The 22,291-nt window shown below is 35.1% G+C and overlaps 1 protein-coding gene across 8 annotated transcripts in view; it reads right to left on the bottom strand.

The window, feature by feature from the left end:
- The window catches only part of MANBAL (mannosidase beta like), a 118,544-nt gene that overhangs the window by 86,717 nt on the left and 9,536 nt on the right, over positions 1–22,291 (bottom strand). For 3 of the 8 annotated variants that reach the window (XM_074292689.1, XM_074292687.1, XM_074292688.1), the window contains exon 3: positions 19,575–20,530. The exons of 3 other annotated variants lie outside the window; for them this stretch is intronic. In XM_074292689.1, coding sequence (XP_074148790.1) covers positions 20,414–20,530 — 117 coding nt within the window. In that variant the 3' untranslated portion in view covers positions 19,575–20,413. Of the gene's footprint in view, positions 1–18,275; positions 20,531–22,291 lie in introns of those variants that run through there. 2 more of the 8 variants (XM_074292690.1, XM_074292691.1) reach the window with 1 other exon arrangement.

Here is a 22,291-nt window from a genome sequence, read left to right as displayed (position 1 = left end):
TGGGCAGGGCATTTTTAGCTGAATTATTAGGTAAAAATCAGATTACAGAGGGCTTAGAAGTGAGTGGAGAAGTGGAGGCAGAGATAGGAGTCACCTTAAGTCCAATTCTCCTGTTTTACTGATAATGAAACAGTCTGTGAGAGAGGAACTTATTTATCCAGAATCATAGGTGACTCACAACTCAAGATAGTTTGCAGTCTGGTTCAGACAAGGAGTACTGACAGCAGTATTGACTTGAGGATAGATTGGAGTGAGGAGAGACTTGAGGCAGGGAGAACAGTTGATATGTATGAAAGGTCATAAGGACCTGAATTATGGTGATGAGACTAAAAGTCAAAAGAGATGGGAATTCTGGACCAGCTTGAAATGACATTTAACTATATTCTCTTAAATCAAGATATGAGAAGCCCGTCAGGAGAGGTGGGAACTTGGCACAGTTGTAGCAGCACTTTTTTGTTGCTTAGTCTTTATGGCTTGGAATGAAGCACTCTGGTGAGACCTGAGGGCCCAGACCAACAGCTGAGAGAGGCTTTTTTAGGCTATACTAACATTTCATTATAAACATTAGACTTCAAGTCATAGCATCTAACTTCCTTCCTGCAGGCAAAGCCCTACTTATAACGTTCAGAGCCAAGGGACTTACTATCCCACCCCCAAACCCCATCCTTATGCATCCTATCAGAGAAAAGCCTATTTGGGAAACAACACATGGAGCTGAAACCTTTTTTTGGAAATAGGACTATCCTCAGGGAAGCAAGAGGAAAACCCAGAGTCATGACTGGGGCTTTCAGGCCTACAGAACTATTTGCTATCCTATTTCCAACTCTCTATATTACTGAAATCAGATTATATTACATATTTTTAAATTCCAAACTTACTAAACATCAAATAAAATAAAGATTTCCATGGCAGATAATGAGAATAATATACAAAGCTGCAGTCTCTAGTATGTATAAATTGCTTTTCTTTTCAAATATATTATGTTATTTTCAAAGCTGTCCTTATAGACAGTATTTCTTTCTGAACTTATTTCTGTTTACTTCTACAACTTTTTTCTTTTTTTGACTATACTATTTTTTAGTCCTTCCCTCTTTCTCACCTCAAAAAAACAAAATCCTTCTAACAAATATGCATAACAAATCCACTGCATATCTCATCTTAAGAGCATTACCTTTCTGAGGGACCCACTTGTGCAAAAATGTTTGCGGCAGCCCTTTTTGTATTGGCAAGAAACTGGAAATTGAGTGGATGCCCATCAGTTGGAGAATGGCTGAATAAATTGTGGTTATATGAATGTTATGGAACATTATTGTTCTATAAGAAATGACTAACAGGATGATTTCACAAAGGCCTGGAGAGACTTAGATGAACTGATGCTAAGTGAAATGAGCAGAACTAGGAGATCATTTTAACAAGATTATACAATGACCAATTCTGATGGACGTGGCTCTTTCCAACAATGAGATGATTCAAATCAGTTCCAATAATCTTGCGATGAAGAGAGCCATCTACACTCAGAGACAGAACTATGAGAACTGAGTGTGGACTACAACATAGCATTTTCACTCTTTTTGTTGATATTTGCTTGCATTTTGTTTTCTTTCCCAGTTTGTCTTTCCTTCTTGATCCGATTTTTCTTGTGCAGCAAGATAACTGTATAAATATGTATACATATATTGGATTTAACATATTTTTTAACATAAAAGAGAGCATTACCTTTCTGTGAAGAGATTTGTAATATGCTTTATCATGAAGGAAATTTCCAACTTCTGTGGAGGGATAGTTGGTCATTTCATCCATCATATTTCTGAAATCTTTCAGTCACTTTTTTTTTTTTTTAAACAATACTGTTATTGTTATATTGATAGTTTTGATTTATCCTTAGTTTGTTTTTCATCAGATCATACAAGTCTTCTCAGGATTCCGTGGATCTCTCTCTTTCATTATTTCTTGCAGTATAATAATATTCCATTACATTCATATAACTTAAATTGTTTATCCATTCTTATTTGATGGACACCTCTTAGGTGATGCAGTGGAGAGTAACACTCTTAGAATATAAATACCTTGGTGCAAATCCTACCTCAGACACTTATAAATTTGGACTGAGTGGCTTCTAAGATCAATTTCAGTTTTAAATCTGTGATCTGTTGAAATAGTTTCTATAAATATTTTTGCACATGTAGCTCTTTTCCTTTTTCCTTTGATCTTTTTGGGATATAAGCATACTAGTATTTCCGGTTTAATGATTTTGAAGAGTAAAGGAGTATATATTTCTCTCCATGATGATTATACTAGCTTCACCAAAAATGCATTCATTTGTCTTCCCACAGCTCCTCCAAAAACTATGATCTCCCTTTATTGTCATCTTTGCTAATTTGATAAATGAGAAATAAAGCCACAGAACTATTTAATTTGAATTCCTCTAATTATTAAGGGTTTGGAGCATTTTCACATATGGCTATTTATAGCTTGAACTTCTTTTCCTTCAACCAAATATTTATCTATTAGGGTATGGCTTTTGTTCTTATATGTTCGGATCAGTTCCTTATCAGTTTGGATCAGTATATTATAGATGTCAGTACTTTATCAGAGAATCTGAAGATTTTCTCCCAATTGTTGTTTCCCTTATTTTAACTTCATTGATTTGTTTGTGCAAAAGCTTTTCATTTTTATGTCTTCATAATTGTCCATTTCATCTTCTGTGATCCTTTCTATCCTTTTTATAGTCATGAATTCCTTAAAATTCATGTTCCCAATCTATTGTTGCCAAAAAGCATTTCCTTTGGTGGCCTAGTCATCTAAGATTTAAAACTATTACAAAGCATCAGTATAATGGGCCAGAACTCTGGAGAAATATACTTGAGACAAGGATTCTCACAACAAGGTGTTAACTCAGTGGAATTGATAATACAATGGTTATCTAGTTTAGCATGGTGATTAAATAATTTTTAATTCAGTATGACTGATTTAATCTTATAACAAATAATGGTTCCCTAGTGATGTAATGATTCGCTTACACTCAACATGATAAATTGATTTAATTGTAATAGAATATATAAAGTGGGGACAAATTCAGCCACAGAGAGAAGACTTGACCAGCCTCATGGTGGCTCTCCTGCCTTCATCACTTCTCACTAAGACCAAGGACTCGGGTTGGTCCTGAGATCTTCCAGAGAGCTAGTTTGGACACTATATTTTAATCCACCCCAACTTAGGGGCTCTAGAAAGCAGGATATTACATTTGGATGTGCAGACTACTGACTGGCTGATCGACTGAGACTGCTGATGTAGACTGGGAGACTGAAGGAGATAATAAAAAACTTTGGACTTTATCCTTGACTATTCTCATGGTGATTATTTTGCTAAGACCAAGGCTGGTCTGAAGGCCCTCCAGAAAGCTAACCAGAACATTAGACAGCAGTCATCAAAACTATTTAGTACTGGCTAAGAAACAATAGTTGATCAGTAGAATAGGTTAGATTAATTATCTCAATACTTGTCTCCTCCCCATTCTATATTATGTATTTTCTCTCATAGATTGTGGGCTCCTTGTGAAATTGTCTTTTGCTTCTTTTTGTTATCCTTAGCACTTTCAGTTCAGTCATTTTTCAATTAAGTCCAACTCTTTGTGACCCCGTTTGGGATTTTCCTTGGAAAGATAATGGAGAGATCTGCAATTTCCTTCTACAGCTCATTTTACAGATAAGGAAACTGAGGCAAAAAGGGTTAAGTGATTAACCCAGAGTTCCACAGTTACTGAGTATCTGAGGTAGGTCAGATTTAAACTTGGGTCTTCCTAACTTCAAAGTCTGATGCTCTATCTACTGGCCATCCCTCAGGCTTAGTAAGTCCTTAATGTCTATATACTGACTGGCTGTGAAAAAGGTACTATTATGCCCATTTTATAAATGATGAAGCCAAGGTGAAGAAAACCTAGATAAGTTGTCTAATATCAAGCAGCTTAGTAAATGTTGGAGGTAGGATTTGAACACAGTCTTTACTGACTCCAAGATCAGCATTCTATTTTTAAGCCATATGAATTATTCCTGCATCATTTAATGAATCAACTTTTCAATCAACAAGCATTTATTAAACAATAACTATGTGTGAGACACTGTGTTAGGTATGAAATACAAAGGCAAAAATGAAACAGTCCTTACCCTCAAGGAGTTTATATTTCTCTTTCAACAGTTCTTTCTAATCCATGTAGTTCATATCCCCTAACCAGGAAATCATATCTATTTAACTCTAGGACAAAGAATAGGTAGTAATCATGTTCATTATTCCAGAGTCAAGTTGCTACAACTCACTCTCAGCATACTAAGGCAGCTTCTCAAAGGATGGGATATCCTTTTTTTAATGCCACTGTCTTGAGTTCTAATTCTGGCTGCCTTTCTACCACTATGAGCCATCAGTTACTAGTTCCTCATTTCCATTTCCATTCCCCATTCCATTAATTTTCATAATTTTCATTAAATGGGGAAATGGAAAAGTTAATTAATATTAATTAGCTAACATCAATTAGCTTTTACAAAGTGATATTTACTTTAAAGAATTAGCAAGAACAAAAGCACAATTATTTCCCCTCAACAACTCAGAAGCACTCTCTTCCTAACATTACTTTGGTTGCTGGGGAGAATATGCCCAGACTTAAAGAAAGTTTCTAAATAATTTTACTTTAAATAATAAGAATAGGTTCTTATTTACTGGCTGAATCCATATGTCCATTATTACTGAGTTGGGTCTCAGAAGGTTGCTCCTCACTTTTAATGGCACTGATTCTGGGGTAACTGAAAAACCCAACATGGACTACACTCTTCAGACTATATTAAATGTCTAAATAGCTCCATCTCTTGACTTTTCAAAATTCACATGGTCATAGTCTCTAGATCAATCTCCTTTACTTAAACTAAGAAAAAAACAAAAACAAAGGCAAGCAAAAAATCAAGGCCCACATTCATCATGGGGTTACATGTCAGCCAGGGAGGAAGAAGGCCCACTTCCTCTCCCCTTACAGTATTGTCTCTCACCAAATTTGGAATTCTCAAGGAAGATCTCAGAAAAGAGCAGCAGTCCAACTAAAAGAGGGAAGTTAGTGCCAACTAATGGCTTTGGAAGATAGCTTATTCTAGAAGCTGTCATTTACCACATGATGATTAGACCAGAACCAAATACCAATTCTTGCTCCCAAGTCTCTTCAAGGCACTTTTACTACATGTCATCATGACTCTCCTGGAAGCAGGCTCTATAGCTACTTCATTTTAGGAGACTGTAACAGCATGATTCTATGCACATGTAAGTCCCCCGCTGTACATACCAAAACTTCTTAAAGTGTGGGTAGTAAGTCCATATGAGGTCACATAATTGAATGTCAGAGTTGTGAAAAATTTGGCAAAGTAAATTGCCAATTAATGCAGTAAAAGGTAATATTTAATACCACGGTAACAAAGAATTGGAAAATGAGTGGATACCCATCAATTGGGGAATGGCTGAATAATTTATGGCATATGGCTGTAAAGGAATATTATTGTTCTATAAGAAAGGCTGATTTCAGAAAAGCCTGAAAAGATTTAACATGAACTGATGCTGAGTAAAGTGAGCAAAACCAGGAAAGCATATACAGCAATGCAAAATTGTGCAATGATCAACTATGATAGATTTAACTCTTCTCAGCAATTCAGTGATCCAAGCAATTGCAATAAACTTTGGGTGGAGAATGCCATTTTATACCCAGAGAAGAGACTATGGAGACAATGCTGATCAAAGCATACTATTCTCACTTTTCCTTTTTTTTTTTTTCCTTCCTTGTGGTTATTTCCCTTTTGTTCTAATTTTTCTTTGCCAATATGACTCATATGGATATATATTAAAAATAACTGCACATGTATAACCTATATCAGACTTCTTGCTAGTGTAGGAAGAGGTTAGATAAGGGTAGAAGGTAGGAAAAAATTGGAACTCAAAATCTTACAAAAATTAAAGCTGAAAACCATCTTTACATGTAATTGGAAAAATAATATACTATTACAATAAAGTTCGGTTTGTTTGTTTTTTGTTTTGTTTTGTTTTGTTTTGTTTGCTGAGGCAATTGGGGTTGAGTGACTTGCCCAGGGTCACACAGCTAGGAAGTGTTAAATGTCTGACGCTAGAATTGAATTCAGGTTCTCTTGATTTCAGGGCTGGTTTTGATTTCACTGCCCCACCTAACTGCATCTACAGTAAAGTTTTTTTAAAAATAAATAAATAAAAATAAATGAGAAAGTAGAGATTATGAAAAAATACACAAAGAAATCATACAAAATTCCTTTTATCATACAAATATGGTGCTGATACCTAAACCAGGAAGACCTAAAAGTGATAAACTATAGACCAATTTAATGAATATTGATGCAAAAATTTTAAATAAAATTCTAACAAAGAAATAACAGCAATAAATCCTAAGGATTAAACTCTATGACCAGGAATGAAGGGCTGGTTCAATATCAGGAAAACTATCAACATAAATGACCATATCAATAATAAAATAAATAGAAGACATGTGATTATCTTAAAAAGTACAGATAAAGTCTTTAACAAAATACAACATCCATTTGTATTAAAAACACTAAACAGCATAGGAATAAATGTAGTTTGCCTTAAAATGATAAGTAATATTTATCTAAAACCATCGACAAGCAGTATCTGTAAAGGAGAATTCCCAATACAATTAGGAATGAAGCAAGGATGCCCATTATCACCTCTATTATACAATATTAGGTATATCAATAAGAAATAAATTAGAATAGGCAATGAAGAAACAAAATTATCACTTTTTGCAGATATGATATTATACTTAAGAGAAACCTACAGAATCAACTAAAAAACTACTTAAACTGTTAGCAAAGTTGCAAGATATAAAATATCCTATATAAAAAAACCTATATAAATCATCAGCATTTTTTATATGACCAACAAAGTCCAACAGCAAGAGATAGAGAATTTTCATTCAAAATAATGGTAAACAATATAAAAATTCTTGGTAGTTTACATACTAAGGTGAACATAGGAGCTATATGAACACACCTATTTGTTTTTTGCTATTTCTTTCTCATGGTTTATCCCTTTTGTTCTGATTTTTATTTCACAACATGACTAATATAAAAATATGTTTAACATGACAGTTATATGTATAACCTATTATCAGACTGCTTGCTGTCTCATGAAGGGGCTAGGGAAGGGAAGGAAGGAGAAAAATTGGAACTCAAAATCTTACAAAAACAAATATTGAAAACTATCTCTAAATGTAATTAGAAAAAAATAAAGTACTATTAAGTTAAAGGGTTAAAAAAAACAATCTGGTACTGGCTAAGAGAGTTGTAGATCACACCTGTCAGATTGGCTACAATGACAGGAAAAGATAAAGTGCAATGTTGGAGGGGATATGGGAAAACTGGGACACTGATACATTGTTGGTGGAATTGTGAACACATCCAGCCATTCTGGAGAGCAATTTGGAACTATGCTCAAAAAGTTATTATATGATGATCAATTCTGATGGATGTGGCCCTCTTCAACAATGAGATGAACCAAACCAATTCCAATAGAACAATAATGAATTGAACCACCTACACCCAGCGAAAGAACTCAGGGAAATGAATGTGAACCACTACACAGAATTCCCAATCCCTCTATTTTTATCCGTCTGCATTTTTTATTTCCTTAACAGGTCAATTGTACACTATTTCAAAGTCTGATTCTTCTAGTGCAGCAAAATAACTGTATGGACATGTATACATATATTGTATTTAACATATTTAACATGTATTGGTCTACCTGCCATTTGGGGGGGGAGAGGGAAAATTGGAACAAAAGGTTTTGCAACTGTCAATGCTAAAAAATTACCCATGCATATATCTTGTAAATAAAATGCTATAATAAAAAGAGAGAGAGGGAGAGAGAGAGAGAGAGAGAGAGAGAGAGAGAGAGAGAGAGAGAGAGAGAGAGAGAGAGAGAGAGAGAGAGAGAGAGAGAGAGAGAGAGAAAGAGTTGTAGATCAGTGGAATAGATTAGATACAAATTACTTTCTAGTAAATGACCATATCAATCTAGCATAAAATAAACTCAAGAGATCTAAGCTTTAGAACAAAAACTCATAATTTAACAAAAACTGCTGGAAAACTGGAAAATAGTATGGCAAAAACTAGGACATAGACCAATATCTCACACCATATACCAAAACAAGGTGAAAATGAGTATATAATTTATACATAAAGGATGACACCATAAGCAAATTAGGAGAATATGGAATTTTTATGTCAGATCTATGAATAAGGTAAGAATTTATGATCAAAGATGAGATAGAAAGCATTACCAAATGTAAAATAGATAATTTTCATGATATAAAATTTTAAAAATTTTGCACAAATAAAACCAATGCAACCAAACCATAAAAGAAGCAGAAAACTGAAGCAGAGGAAAGGATTTGCAACAAGTGTATCTGATAAAAGCCTCAATTCTCAAAAATACAGAGAATTAAATTTAATTTGTAAAAAATGCAAATCCAAAAGATAAATGATCAAAGGACATGAACAGGCAATTTTCAGACAAAGAAATCAAAGCTATGTATAGTCAGATAAAAAAATGTTCTAAGCACCAGCCCTGAAGTCAGGAGGACCTGAATTCAAATCTGGACTCAGACACTTAACACTTCCTAGTTGTGTGAACCTGGGCAAGTCACAGAACCCCAGTTGGCACAGGGGAAAAATTTTCTTAAATGATTAGAACTAATTAGAGAAATGCAAATTAAAAGAACTCTGAAGTACCACCTCACACTTATCAAATTGGCCAAGATGAAAGACAGAAAAACAGGAGCACTAATGTATTGTTGGTGGAGTTGTAAACTGATTAAACCATTCTGAAGAGCAATTTGAGACTATGCCCAAAGGGCTATAAATCTGTGCATACCCTTTGATCCAGCAATACCATTGCTAGATCTATATGGAATCCCCATATACATACTTAGGACATATGGAATTTTCTATTATCCCTTGGAATTCTCCAGTATTTCTAATAAAGAAATAATCAGGGAAATGGTGAATGTTATATGTCCATGCAATAAATAACACTATGGTCACTATGGGTCACCTTCAGCCTGGCCTTCCTTTCTCTACCATGGTACCTGCTGAATGGCCCCTTTTAGTTAAATTATTTAAGACGGCTTCTTTACTATTCCTCTTCCAAAGGAGGATAAATCTAAATTTGCCTTTACTATTCCTAATATAAATGTGGAGGCACCTGAATAAAGATTTCAATGGAAAGTGTTACTTCAAGATAGGAAAATGTTCTACAATGTGCCAAAATTTTGTTAGCCATGCTATTTCATCAGTGAGACTGAAATATCTAGATTCCAAAATAATTCACTATATACATGTGACTGTGAATACCTTCTCTGGGCTTACTATGGTTACCTCCCAAGCTGGAGAAACTGCTACCCATGTCATTGATCATTATTGTTTTGCTTTATTATTGTTAGCGTTCCAAGACACCTCAAGATTGACAATGGTCCTGCCTATACTAGTAAGAATCTTGCACAATTTTGTACAGAGTAAGCCACTTTTGAAAGATGCAATAAGGATATTAAAATCTTACTTGACAAACAGAAAAAGGGAGAATAGAGAATAGGAGAAGATTGGATCAGATAATATATACCATAAAAATTTTTGACATTAGACAATCAGAGATGTACTCCTGTACAAAAACATTTTGCGTGACAAAAGAACAGATTGTTAAATAAGCAACCACATGTCACAATAATGTGGAAGGAACCAAAAACAGTTAATTGGTATTTTAAAATTAGTTATTTCTTAGTAATTAGTAAATTAAAATTAGCAATTTTACTAATGTGGGGGTTGAGGTAATGCTTGTGTTCTTCCAGAAAATGCAGAACTGGTCTGGGTCTCTAAGAGAAACATCCCCATGTGTTATCACACTAGCCATAAGGCTTAAGACCCTGAGTATCCAAAGAAACCCTGCTTGGAAAGCAAGACCATGGTGGAGGAGAACAGGTGCTTATGGGATGGAAGAATGATTACACTGGACTTATATGCCTTACCCACTGTGAGTTAAATGTGTTTCCTGATAACTGTAAATAATACTGATAATCTTGGAAGAAAAGTACATAACCTGCATATTATAAATATAAATTAAGACTGTATCTATGTAGCTTTTAGCTATAAAGCTCCCATGTATTTTTCTAGTATTTTCAGATTGATAATACTGACCCTCAAGATATTGTAAGCAAATTGCAGTGTTTTCGCAAGAATAGCCAAAAGAAAAAAAAATATCTGAAGCTTTAAAAATACAGTGATTTGTAAATCTTGATTTTGAATGTAAATTGGATGCCCTGCAATCCACAGTAATTGCTACTGGGGATGAATTAGATTTAGAAAGAAAAACTCAATTACACTGTGACTATCGCTTTACATATATATGTGTGACACCTATGATCTTTAATTATAAAAAAATAACTGGAATACAATAAGAAATAAGTTACTTGGTATATGGGCTAACTCTAACATTGGATAGAGATTTGGATTGGCTAAAAAATGACACATTGGATGTTGAAAATAGTAAAATTGAAATTGATGAAAATAAGATAACTGATGAGATATTGAATGTTCTTAAACAGATAAATCCTTTTAATAATGTATAGAAGTATGATATTATATTTTGGCCTGTTTTTCTTACACTTGATGCTAATGTGTGCATGTAAATGCTCCCTGTTTAAAATTGGCTCTAAAAGTTTCTCAGCATTAACCATGGACCTTCAATACCTTGAGTTAAAAAGAAAGGGGGAGATTGTAGAGGGACAGCAAAAAAAGCAGATCTCCTAAAAAGCTATGTAGGGGTTAACATATTCTCTGCAGCTATTGGATTGATGTGCAGCAGGCTCACCACTCTTCTGAAATCAGGGTTGAGAATAGGATGTGTCAATCTATTACATCAAACAACTGCTGCTAGCACAAATAATAAATCTGGAAGTTATTTCTGTGAACATGTAAACATCAGGAAAACATGTTTGATATAAGTTCAATATAACTTTGGTGCTGAATGCATGAAACAGGAACAAGGCATCACAAACTAGATAATTTATGATTAAGTTATGGTACATAGATTGTTATGGCTAGATACTGTTTTGTCTAGCTACAAAATAACAATGGAATATATATTATGTAACTTAGAAATACCTGGTATTATTACAACACTACCATAAAGAGTACATAAAGTCTGGTTCTCACATCAATAAATGAACTTCAAAATTCAATAATCGAAGTTTCTGTCTATCCTACATCATGCTTTTTTATTGATGAGGCCCTTGAGCTGGTTTCAGAAAGTTTGTCACGTTTCATTGTATGACTGCAATGTGGAACAGGCCTAAAGAGAAAGTGCACAATATATCTCAATTACTTCTGACATTTTCTTTTTTTTTTATTATAGCTTTTTATTTACAAGACATATGCATGGATAATTTTTACAGCATTGACAATTGCCAAACCTTTTGTTCCAATTTTTCCTCTCCTTCCCCCCACCCCCTCCCTCAGATGGCAGGTTGACCTATTGGTTAAATATGTTAAAGTATAAATTAAATACAATATTGTATATATGTCCAAACAGTGATTTTGCTATACAAAAAGAATAGGACTTTGAAATAGTGTACAGTTAGCCTGTGAAGGAAATCAAAAAATGCAGGTGGCCAAAAATAGAAGGATTGGGAATTCTATTAGTGGTTCATAGTCATCTCCCAGAGTTCTTTTGCTGGGTGTAGCTGGTTCAGTTCATTACTGCTCTATTGGAACTGATTTGGCTGATCTTGTTGTTGAAGAGGGCCTCGTCCATCAGAATTGATCATCATATAGTATTGTTGTTGAAGTATATAATGATCTCCTGGTCCTGCTCATTTCACTCAGCATCAGTTCACGTAAGTCTCTTCATGTAAATCTCTCCAAGCTTTTCTGAAATCATCCTGCTGGTCATTTCTTACAGAACAGTAATATTCCATAGTATTAATTTACCACAATTTATTCAGCCATTCTCCAATTGAAGAGCATCCACTCAGTTTCCAGTTTCTGGCCACTACAAAGAGGGCTGCCACGAACATTTTGGCACATACTGGTCCCTTTCCCTCCTTTAAGATCTCTTTGGGATATAAGCCCAGTAGTAACACTGCTGAATCAAAGGGTATGCACAGTTTGATAACTTTTTGAGCATAGTTCCAAATTGCTCTCCAGAATGGCTGGATGTGTTCACAATTCCACCAACAGTGTGTCAGTGTCCCAGTTGTCCCACATCCCCTCCAACATTGCGCATTATCTTTCCCTGTCATTCTAGCCAATCTAACAGGTGTATAGTGGTATTTCAGAGTTGTCTTAATTTGCATTTCTCTAATTAAAAATGACTTGGAGCATCTTTTCATATGGCTAGAAATAGTTTCAATTTCTTCATCTGAGAATTGACTTCTGACATTTTCTAAAGCAGTGTCACTAGAAAATTGTTCTCTCTGAAATGGAAGGTCTCAGGAATGAATAAATGAATGGGGAAAAAATTATTAAGTATCTACCATGGAATCATTTGAAGACTTTATTAGTCAATAGCATCATCAAGAGAGTCTTGTGGTATGCCTTATCCATAATGGAGTAATGGAAAAAGGTTGGGAAGAATAGGATGTGTAAAGACTCTCTGACTTTGGATAAGAGAAGTAATATGGCTCAATACATGACTCCACAAACTGAAGATACCTGAATGTGTAGCCATGTTTTTCAGCATTGGACCTGGATTGGTGAATATTATCAAATCCTCATGACAGAGAAAGGCAAGGAAAATATGGCCTCCATTTGACCAGTAGAATTCTACCACTTTGGGCATGTGCTCTAAGGGATTTTTGAGTCCCCTTGCATTTTTCAACAGAATATTAAAAAAAACAAAAACAAAAACAGTGAATAGTATCAGTCATTTGGACTAATCTTTGAGATCTTGGTGTATCTAGAATCTAAATTATCTCATTATATTTAAGAAAACATTTTAAGAAAAGAATGAAAGAATGTTGAAGGTTTTAGACTAAAAGCCCCAGGTATAAAATGTCAATCAATAAATGCCAATCCTGCAAAGGATCTGTCATGTATGAGTATCACATCTCATTAGGGAATGAGTACTAACCTCAAGAAGATAGAAGATAGTAACAACCAAAGACTCACTACTCTATTTACAAATTGGGAATCTGGCTTTGAAGTGAGCTAAGTTCTGAAACTTATGTGTAATAATGCTTGAGTCCATGTCTAGACTGACAACAATCTACTGACATATTCTGGCAAGTGCTGAGGTAGATGTCATCAGCCAAAGATACGTAATAGTCCTGGACAACTGTGAGATCAGCATAAATTATTGGGCAAAGATTTCTACCAGATATGTAGGTGCTCTATCTTTTAAGTCCCCATGCACTGGATGGGGACCTTGGTGGTCCCCATGGAAGAGGTAAAAATGTTCTTGTCATAAGTGCAAGAGAATGTTGTAATATAAAATTAGTCCCCTTTGCTCAGATTTTCTTGGACATTGACAGTGAATTTAGGCATGGTTATCACTTAAAAGGGATAAACAGGGAAAAAAAAAGATGTAAAGTTTGAGGACTCAAACAACTTCTTAAAAGAATCTCCCCAGTTTTTTGAATGGAATGACATAAATTGAAACTAAGATTTAGAATATTGCTTGATTGTGCTGGATCCTACCTGAAGTGTAAGAAAGCAGTCCATACAAATCAAGATCCGCTGATTTGTGGTGATGAGAATACTTAGTGAAGATTTTGTACACTAGAAGCCAAAAGAAGACTCTATAGCTTGTGTAGAAACAGTTTCTACCAACTCAAGAAGCCAGTGAGTATGTTTGAGAAATGGAAGAGCTGTGCATGAAATTTTCCAAGACAAGTGCTTATCTGCTGCTTACCTAAGAAGCATCTTCAGCAGCAAGACTTTGGATCTGGATTACAAAGACGCAGACCAGAGAGGTTATCCTCTGGAAAAAATGGAAAAGAACCTGTGATAACCTCGGAGTCATATATTGCTATGGAATGAAAGAAACTATTTTTTATATACTGCTGCCAGACAGAATTCATTCTAATCAAAGTCAAAACATAGAGAGCAAGTACTCAAACCATATAAGCCTTAGTAGGAATCAAGAAATCTGAAACTATGGCATACCATAACTAAATAGACCCAGTTCTATATCTATGATCCTGAAATATGTGTAGTCTGAAAATTGTTTATATCCTTTGACCACTTATTGAGGAATGGCTTTCATTTTTAAAGGAATATTATTTTTAAATGGCATTTACCTCATATATAATAACTTTAAAATACAGTGGTCAACAACAACAAAAAGTGAGAAATGTTAAAATCAAAGTTATATGAAAAGAATACATAATCATAAGCAATTAAATTTGAGTATTATGTGTCTATATTATGTGGCTTTGGGCAAGGTACAACCTTCCTGAATTTATTCACTGACAATAGAATAAGCAGCATAGCACAATGGGCAAGTCTAGAAAGACTGAGTCAGAAAGAGCAGGTATTCTGTTCCACTACTGATATATGCTGTCAGTGAGGAAACATTTACTAAGCACTTACTCTGAGCCAGGAACTGTGCTAAATAAGCACTGAGGATACAAAAATGGGTAAAAGTCTCTCTTCTCAAGCAGCTGAATCTAATGAAAAAATATACAAACTTTAATATACCAACAGACTATATACAGGATAAAATGAAAATAATCAACAGAGGAAAGGCACTGGAATTGAGTGATAGGAAAAGACTTCTTGTGAAAGGTCCTATTTGAGTTGAGATTTAGAAGCAAAGAAAGCCAAGAAATGAAAATGAGGAGGGATAGCATTCCAAGCAGAATAGCTAATAAAAATGCCCAGAATTGGGAGATAAGAGTGTCTCGTGAGAAACAACTAAAGAAGCCAATATTATTGGAAAGTAGAACAAGTGTGGAAAGGGGTATAAGAAGTAAGAAGGTGGTGGCAAGTTATGAAGGGTATTAGGTAACAGAGAAAGGATTTTATATTTTATCCTGAAGATGACAGAGAGCTACTGGAGTTTATAAGCAGAAGAGCTGAGATGGTCAGACCTACTATAGGAGGGTCATTTTAGGAATGACCCTATGCAAGTCACTTAACTTATGATAATCTGCTGGTAGAGGGAATTTCCCTTCCTGACTAAGAATACTATCTGCTACTCTACCAGGTGTTTGATGTGTTATATAAATGTTGATATTGTCATACTGCATCTTGAGAACTGTAAATCTCTACACAAATTTCAACAAATATTTACTAAGCACTCATTGGGCACAAAGCCCCAGAATAGGTGTTGGAGATGCAAAAGAATTTTTTTCTCAGGCAAAAGAGTTCACTTTGTGCTTAAATGGGAAAAAAATTTAGAGGTCATGGAGATTTTATTAATGCTTTCCTCCTCCTCTGAATTTCCATGGTATTATTATCTACACCACTCATCTGGTAGCTCAAAAGGCCTTTCCTCACAGATTCTTCTAAGGTCTTTTGTTCTTATTGGCTTATAAACTCATAAAGTATAAAGCTCATGTCTTAACTAAATTTTACATATTTCCCAGTGCTCTGTCTAAAAGTAGGTATTTATTAAATGACTGTATTACTTTGTATTTTGATCTTCTCATGTATATGTCCAATTTTGGCATTTGAAGCACATCACAATATGGCTTCAAGACTGATTTCACTAACTTCAAAGCTCTCACCATTCTCAGAACTTGATCTATTAGATTCAAACTAACTTGGTCTACTTGTTCCATGAACAAGATGTTCCATTTCTTATTTCTAAATCTTTGTGTAAGCTGTTTCCTATGCCTGGAATTGCTCCCCTTCTTTTCCTCCAACTCTTAGAATCTCAAGGCAGCAGTAGCTTAGTGGAGCATGCTGGACCTATAGTCAAGAAGACTTGAGTTTCAAATCTAGTCTCAAACACTTATTAGCTGTGACTTGGGACAAGTTATTTAATTTTTGTCTGCTTACATCTTCAACTGTAAAATTAGTTTAACAGCAACTAAATCACAGGGCTATTATGAGGATCAAATGAGCTATGTTAAAGTACTAAACAAAGCATTGGATATAGCAAGTTCTTAATAAATGCTCATTCCTTCCCCCTCAGAATTTTTTACTTCCATTCAAGGTTTTTAGTTCAGGGATCACATTCAACATGAAGCCTTTCGTCCCAAAACTTTATATTGTCTTCCTCTTTGGGAGAGGTAAATTCCCCAAGAACAGGGACTTTTCATTTTGCCTTATATCACCAGTGAATAGCAAAGATATAGCAGAAACTTTAATACTTATTTAATTGAAATCAACAAGTTAAAGTATTTTCCTTCAAATAGAAGTTCTAGGAGAAACCAGACAATCAGAAGAAGAGGCTAAAGGGGTAGAATGTACTTCCAGTGAGAAGTCCGGGGATAAAGTCAAGGATGTGGTAGAGCTAGCTCAAAATGGCTTGCTCTTGAAAACAGATTGTTGAATTTTCATTGTAAGCATTTACACTTTGGAAATCAGCACTTGCTGAAGCCACAAATTGGGGTTTGGTTTGTTGATTGTTTTGTTGGTTGTCTAGATTTAAGAAAGTAATTAATGGAGAAAATGTTAATATGAAGATTAAACTTAAGGATGCCATATGTACATTTTCTCCTCAGAGTTGGTTGTTAAAATATTTACCATCATCTCAGTGGGTTAAGTGAATTTCCAGGTACAAAAGACTATCTTTAACACAGTTAAATCAAGAATCAAGAATGGAGATGAGGGAAGAATGAAGATATGGCAGCCTTGGAGATTCTTCTTAAAATGAAGGTTCTTTATAACTACACTGTAAATTGTTTTTAGATGAGGGATCACATCTTTCTCCACAGTGGCAAGTAAAAAGCCTTACACATAGGCTATTTGGCTTAATAGTCAATCTATGACTATAAACAGAGGCAATACCCATAGCAATAGATAAGAGGACCAGCTTTGGAGTCCACATTCCAAATACTACCAGGGAAGCCTAAGATTCTTTACTGCTGAAAAGCTGCCAATTGGCACTGGCAAAAAGAATTTTTTTACAATGAGATCACAGGTCCAGAGCAAAAAGCAAAAACAAAACAGTCCCAAAAAGTCCTGATCCAACAGCTTCATTATGGAGTGAAGATGGCCATGGACTCTCACAGTCTCTCAGCACAACATAAACTCAGACTCAAAAGGCCCAGTGACAGATGAATCGATCTAAATCAGAAGCTGATTACTAGGTTAGTCATCAATTTTTTTTTTGACCATGAAATTCATGAAACCATCTACAGTATGGTACTGAGCACCCCCAGTGCTGAAATAAGAAGTTCACTGTCCTATGTAGCTATGTTATAGAAGTCAGAGACCCAAATTTGTCTGGCCTACATGACATAATTAATGTCTTTAAACTTTTGTTATCTTATCAAAGCCAATTTTAGAACTCAAGTTCTGTTTTTCTCATGCCAGAAAAATCTATGCAAAAGTCATAAATCCACTGGAAAACCTAATACAGATAGTTCTCTGTAACTTCCTTTTTTCCAATGACTAAGAGCCATCCCAATGAGCTGTGAACCCCTTCTGCTTTCTCAATCTGGGACTTCTCTCTGCCACACCAGCTTCCTTCTCCTGTTGGTGAGTTCCTTCCATTTTAATTGGCACCCAGGACTGCCATGCTTCCTTCTCTTCTGTACTTCTCTTTGCAGGTTCTCCTCAATTTCCAACTTTTATATTGTCTTCTCCCATTAGAATGCAAGCTCCTGGAGGGCAGAGTCTTTTTGCTTTGTGTCTGTTAATTGGCACACAATAAGCACTTAATATGTGCTAGTTACCTGTCAACTATCCTTGAGACTATTCCCAGTATCTTTCTAATTATGTGACTTATCAAAACAGCCAAATCTAACTCTACTTAGCCTCTGAGACATCGAGACTATAATGTTATCCTGCCTTATCATCACCTATATTCTAATATTCTTCTTAGAACACATCATCCCTTTTACTTACAGAATAAGGACTGGATGGAGAGTTGGAAGGAATCTGAGTCCAGACCTGCCAAAAGTCACTGGGAGTGTAACCAGCACCAGGTTTCTGGTCCTTGGGCTCCAGATCTAATGTCCACTGTACCATAGTCACCACCCTGCCCCCTCCCCCCCTGGGCCCCCACAACTCCCACACACCAGCGGACAACATAAGAGGTTTGTCATGCACTGTGGTTTATTAATCTTCTTTCGTGGTCATCCCAATCATTTCTCCTTAAACTGGGGCTAAATGTTTTGTTCGGAGTGCGAAAGATTCAAAGGATGCCCTAAAAACAGGTCAAGGAGAGAGCAGTGGGGAACCAAATGCACACATATTATAGAGGTTGAAACCATTGCCAATTTCTACATGGAAAATATATATTTACTTAGTGAAATCCTTTCTGAAGTCTTTTCCATCTCTTGAAGAGAAATCACAAGATATAATGAAAAAATGCTTCATTAAAAGAAGAAAGATGATTTAATACTTTGGGAGTAGAATTTGAAAACCATTTTCACCATAAGATAAGGCTGTCTGTCCTTTGGGCAACCTCTCAGATTCAACTACCTTAACCTCTTTAATTACTAAGACATCATTCTGATAAAGAAAGGCCTTAACACTTTTTTAAAGTGAAGACAAAAGCTGATTAGGAATTCGAGAAGACTTGTTCAGATTAGGCTGCAGATCTTGGATTGTAGTGTACATACATGTTATATTAAAAATTATTTAAAATTATGAAACACTAAAAAGTAGCTGTTATTTTAACATGATTTTTAAACTAAATATTCCAATATATATGGCCTTTGCTTATATAATGTGCACTTGATTCTGCGTCATTTTTCCTAAATTCAAATGTCACCACAATGGCATAACCCACATTTTCCTTTCTGAAGGGGTTATGCTTCAGGAGCCAAAACTGATTGAAGAGAAAGCTTTTGGGAAGGTGATCTGGCCACCTATGGCCTAGGAAATGCTTATGCTCATATGGTCCTCTGTCTTTAAAAGGCACCATGCTCCACTAGAGACACCTCAATTCCCTAGACTCTGAAGGACTGAGAAGTTTTAGAGAGGTGGATTTCAGCTCAAGTTAAGGAAAAATTTCCTAACAATTAAGGAGCTATCCAGAAGTGGAATGGATTGCCTCAGGAGGTAGTAGGTCCCCATCACTGGAAATCTTGAAACAGAGGCAACATGATCACTCATGAAGGAGGCTATAGAAAGGATTCCTATTCAGAGAGAGACTGTTTTAAATGACCCCTGAGGTCTCTTCCAAGTGAGATTCTGAAGGGAAGATGATGTCAGACAAATGTTTTTATGAAGATGTTTTTTCTGCAATGGTTTCTCTTCATGAATACTTGATTCTGAAGAAAGTAGAGTAGGCCACACATATGCCACGTTTGGCAGATTCTATTCTATCTCTTCTTCTTGGTTTCCTTCTTGGACTTTTTGCTTTGGGAAGGTGCAGCCCCCTTTGGCTTCTTGGTCACCTCAAACTTTCTTGGTTCAAAATGTCCCCCTTCCTTCAATGGAGAGAAGAGAAAGAAATAGGATTTTACTCATCAATTAAGTTTTGAATTTGTGTTGTTAAGCCAATCTAGGAGAGACTAACTTGAAGCAGAAGGTATGCAGAATCAAGCTGATTAGAAGGGGGGGAGACTTGTCCAGAATCAAACAGAATGGTTTCCAGAAATTGTGTAATAAATTTGTGTATAGTCAGAAGCTGTCTGTTACTGCATCAAGTGTTTTTGCTTAACTGTTTTTGTTCAATCTGGAAAAGGAAAGGGAGAACTTTTCCAAGAAATAATTAGGATACAAAGACAAATGGCATAAAAATTTTTCCTTTTAAAAATGTAAAAATTTAACAATATAAGTTCCCAATCTACAAATTTGAAATATTTGTAGCTTTTACTTATGCAACTCTGCTGTCCCACTATCTTATTATTCCTTTCTCTCTTATCCCTCAACCTACAGAAATCTCCATGTACCTAAAAAAACCTTTATGAGATGCATAACTGACATACTGCTTGCCTTCTCAGTGTGTAGGGGAAGGGCTGAGGAGGAAAAGAATTTGGAACTCAAAATGAAAAAAAAAAAGTTAAAAATAATCATAATTAAAAAAAAAAATGTTTTCTTTGTAGCTAATCCCCAGAGCTGGAAAAAACCTTAAAAGTCACCAAGTTCAACCCTCTAATGTTCAGAGTAAGAAAGCTAAAGTATTTACAGGGGAAGTGATTTACCTAAGGTAGCAAGATCAAGACTAGAATTTAGGTATCCTTATATCTAGTTTATTGTTCTTTCTACTATGTTTATGCTGCTACCTACCAACCATGTCCAACCACTGTCCAATCCTGAAGGCAGGTTCCTTCACTGCCGGGTGACCAATCCCAAGAGAAGCAGACTATGCATTTCCTACCATATAACTGATTCCCAAAACTCTGCAAAAGAGATTTCACAGCAAAGGAACTTCAGATTGGAACCAATCCATCAAATATATACAGACTACCTTGCTTTCCAGAAAAATTCATGAAAAAGGTATTTATAATGTATGATGGCTGGATATATAGTTGAGTTCTAAGTAGAGAAGTTGGGTTTAAAGGTTTCTGAAGTTTGAAACTATGCTTTTGTGAATACAACTCTCTTCTTGGAGCAAAGAACTGAAAACGGAATACCCACCAAATGGAGAATGGCTAAATATATTATGGCATGTGACAGTGATGGAATATTATTGTTTTATGGGAAATAATAAGCAAGAAAAGCCTGGAAAGTCCTCCAAGAACTAAGCAAAGTTAAACATACTGTGTACAAAGTAACAGCAATGTAATGGGATGATCAGCTGTGAATGACTTTGTTATTTTCAGCAATACAGTGATCATGATTACTCTGAAGGACTCATGATGAAAAATGCTATCCATACTGAGAAAGGACTGATTGTGTCAGAATATAGATTGAAGCATACTTTTTTTTTTTCCTTGAGGGTTTTTTTTGGGGCAGGGGAGAAAATCTGTTTTCTTTCACAATATGACTTTTATGGAATTGTTTTGCATAATTTGCATGTGTCTTCTTAAAGGGGTCAAGGTGGGGAGGAAGGGAGAGAATCTGAGATTTAAGGTTTTAAAAACAAATGTAAAAAAAACTGTTTTAGATGTTAACTGGAAAAATAAAATTAAGAAAAAAAATTTAAATTAAAAAAAAAAGAAAAAAAAATTAACTATGCCTTTGTAACCTGCCAAAACTAATTTATAGCTTAAAAACATGCTGATTTACTCTTAAAATGTTGTCATTTATTCAGGAAGAACCCACAGAAATGTCCCAGCATTCTCATGGGAAGGAAGCAGCATGTTCTGTTATTCATAGGAGAGAGCTTTCTACCTTAGGTAATGCACTGCTGCCTTCTAATGTTCAAAATGAGATGACTCAAGAAGTTAAGAGGTTTTTCATGGCCAGAGAGAATTGTCTAGAATTCCATTCAGATTAAAAGATAAGTATTTCTGTTTTCATGATCATGGGACAGCAATTCTTGTCATCTTGTAAATCAAAATATCTTGTTCCTAGCTTCTCGAACAGTTCAGAGACTACATGTGCAAAATGTAAGCAAGATACAAACTGTGCACAAAAACATGTTTACACATTTGGATTAAAATAGAGCCTAAGTGTCTTCATTCCAATTCTAATAGTCAATTTAAATTAGCTACGTTATCTACTTTCAAATTCTATTTCTCAATTTATGCTTGAATCTTTAAAAATCACTAGTCATAAGGAACAATTCTAAATCTCCCATATAATTTACCAAAAATCTTTGTTCCCAGAAACATTATTATAACCTCTGTGATGTCCCATTTTGTGGATCCTTTATCCTGAAGAACTTGCTTGAATAGTAGCTATTTCTATACAGATATTACACCAAAAAGAACTATTCTTCCCATGAATTTTAGTGAATTTTTACTACAGTGGAAGAGAATACAATAACAACAAACTATCAATTCAAAAATTCCTAACCTGAAGTTCACAAATTCAAAAGGGCCCCATGAACTTGGGAAAAATTTTATATTTATTTTCACTATTCTCTAACTGAAATTTAGGATTGCCTTCAATTATTTAAAAATATTATCCTGAAATTGCAAATTGAATGGATGCCCATGAATTGGCGAATGGCTGAATAAGTTATGGTATATGAAGGTAATGGAATATTATTGTTC

The sequence above is a fragment of the Sminthopsis crassicaudata genome, chromosome 2 (genome assembly GCF_048593235.1).
Source record: "Sminthopsis crassicaudata isolate SCR6 chromosome 2, ASM4859323v1, whole genome shotgun sequence".
NCBI classification, from domain to species: Eukaryota; Metazoa; Chordata; class Mammalia; order Dasyuromorphia; family Dasyuridae; genus Sminthopsis; species Sminthopsis crassicaudata.
This window is presented reverse-complemented; position numbering and strand designations above follow the sequence as displayed.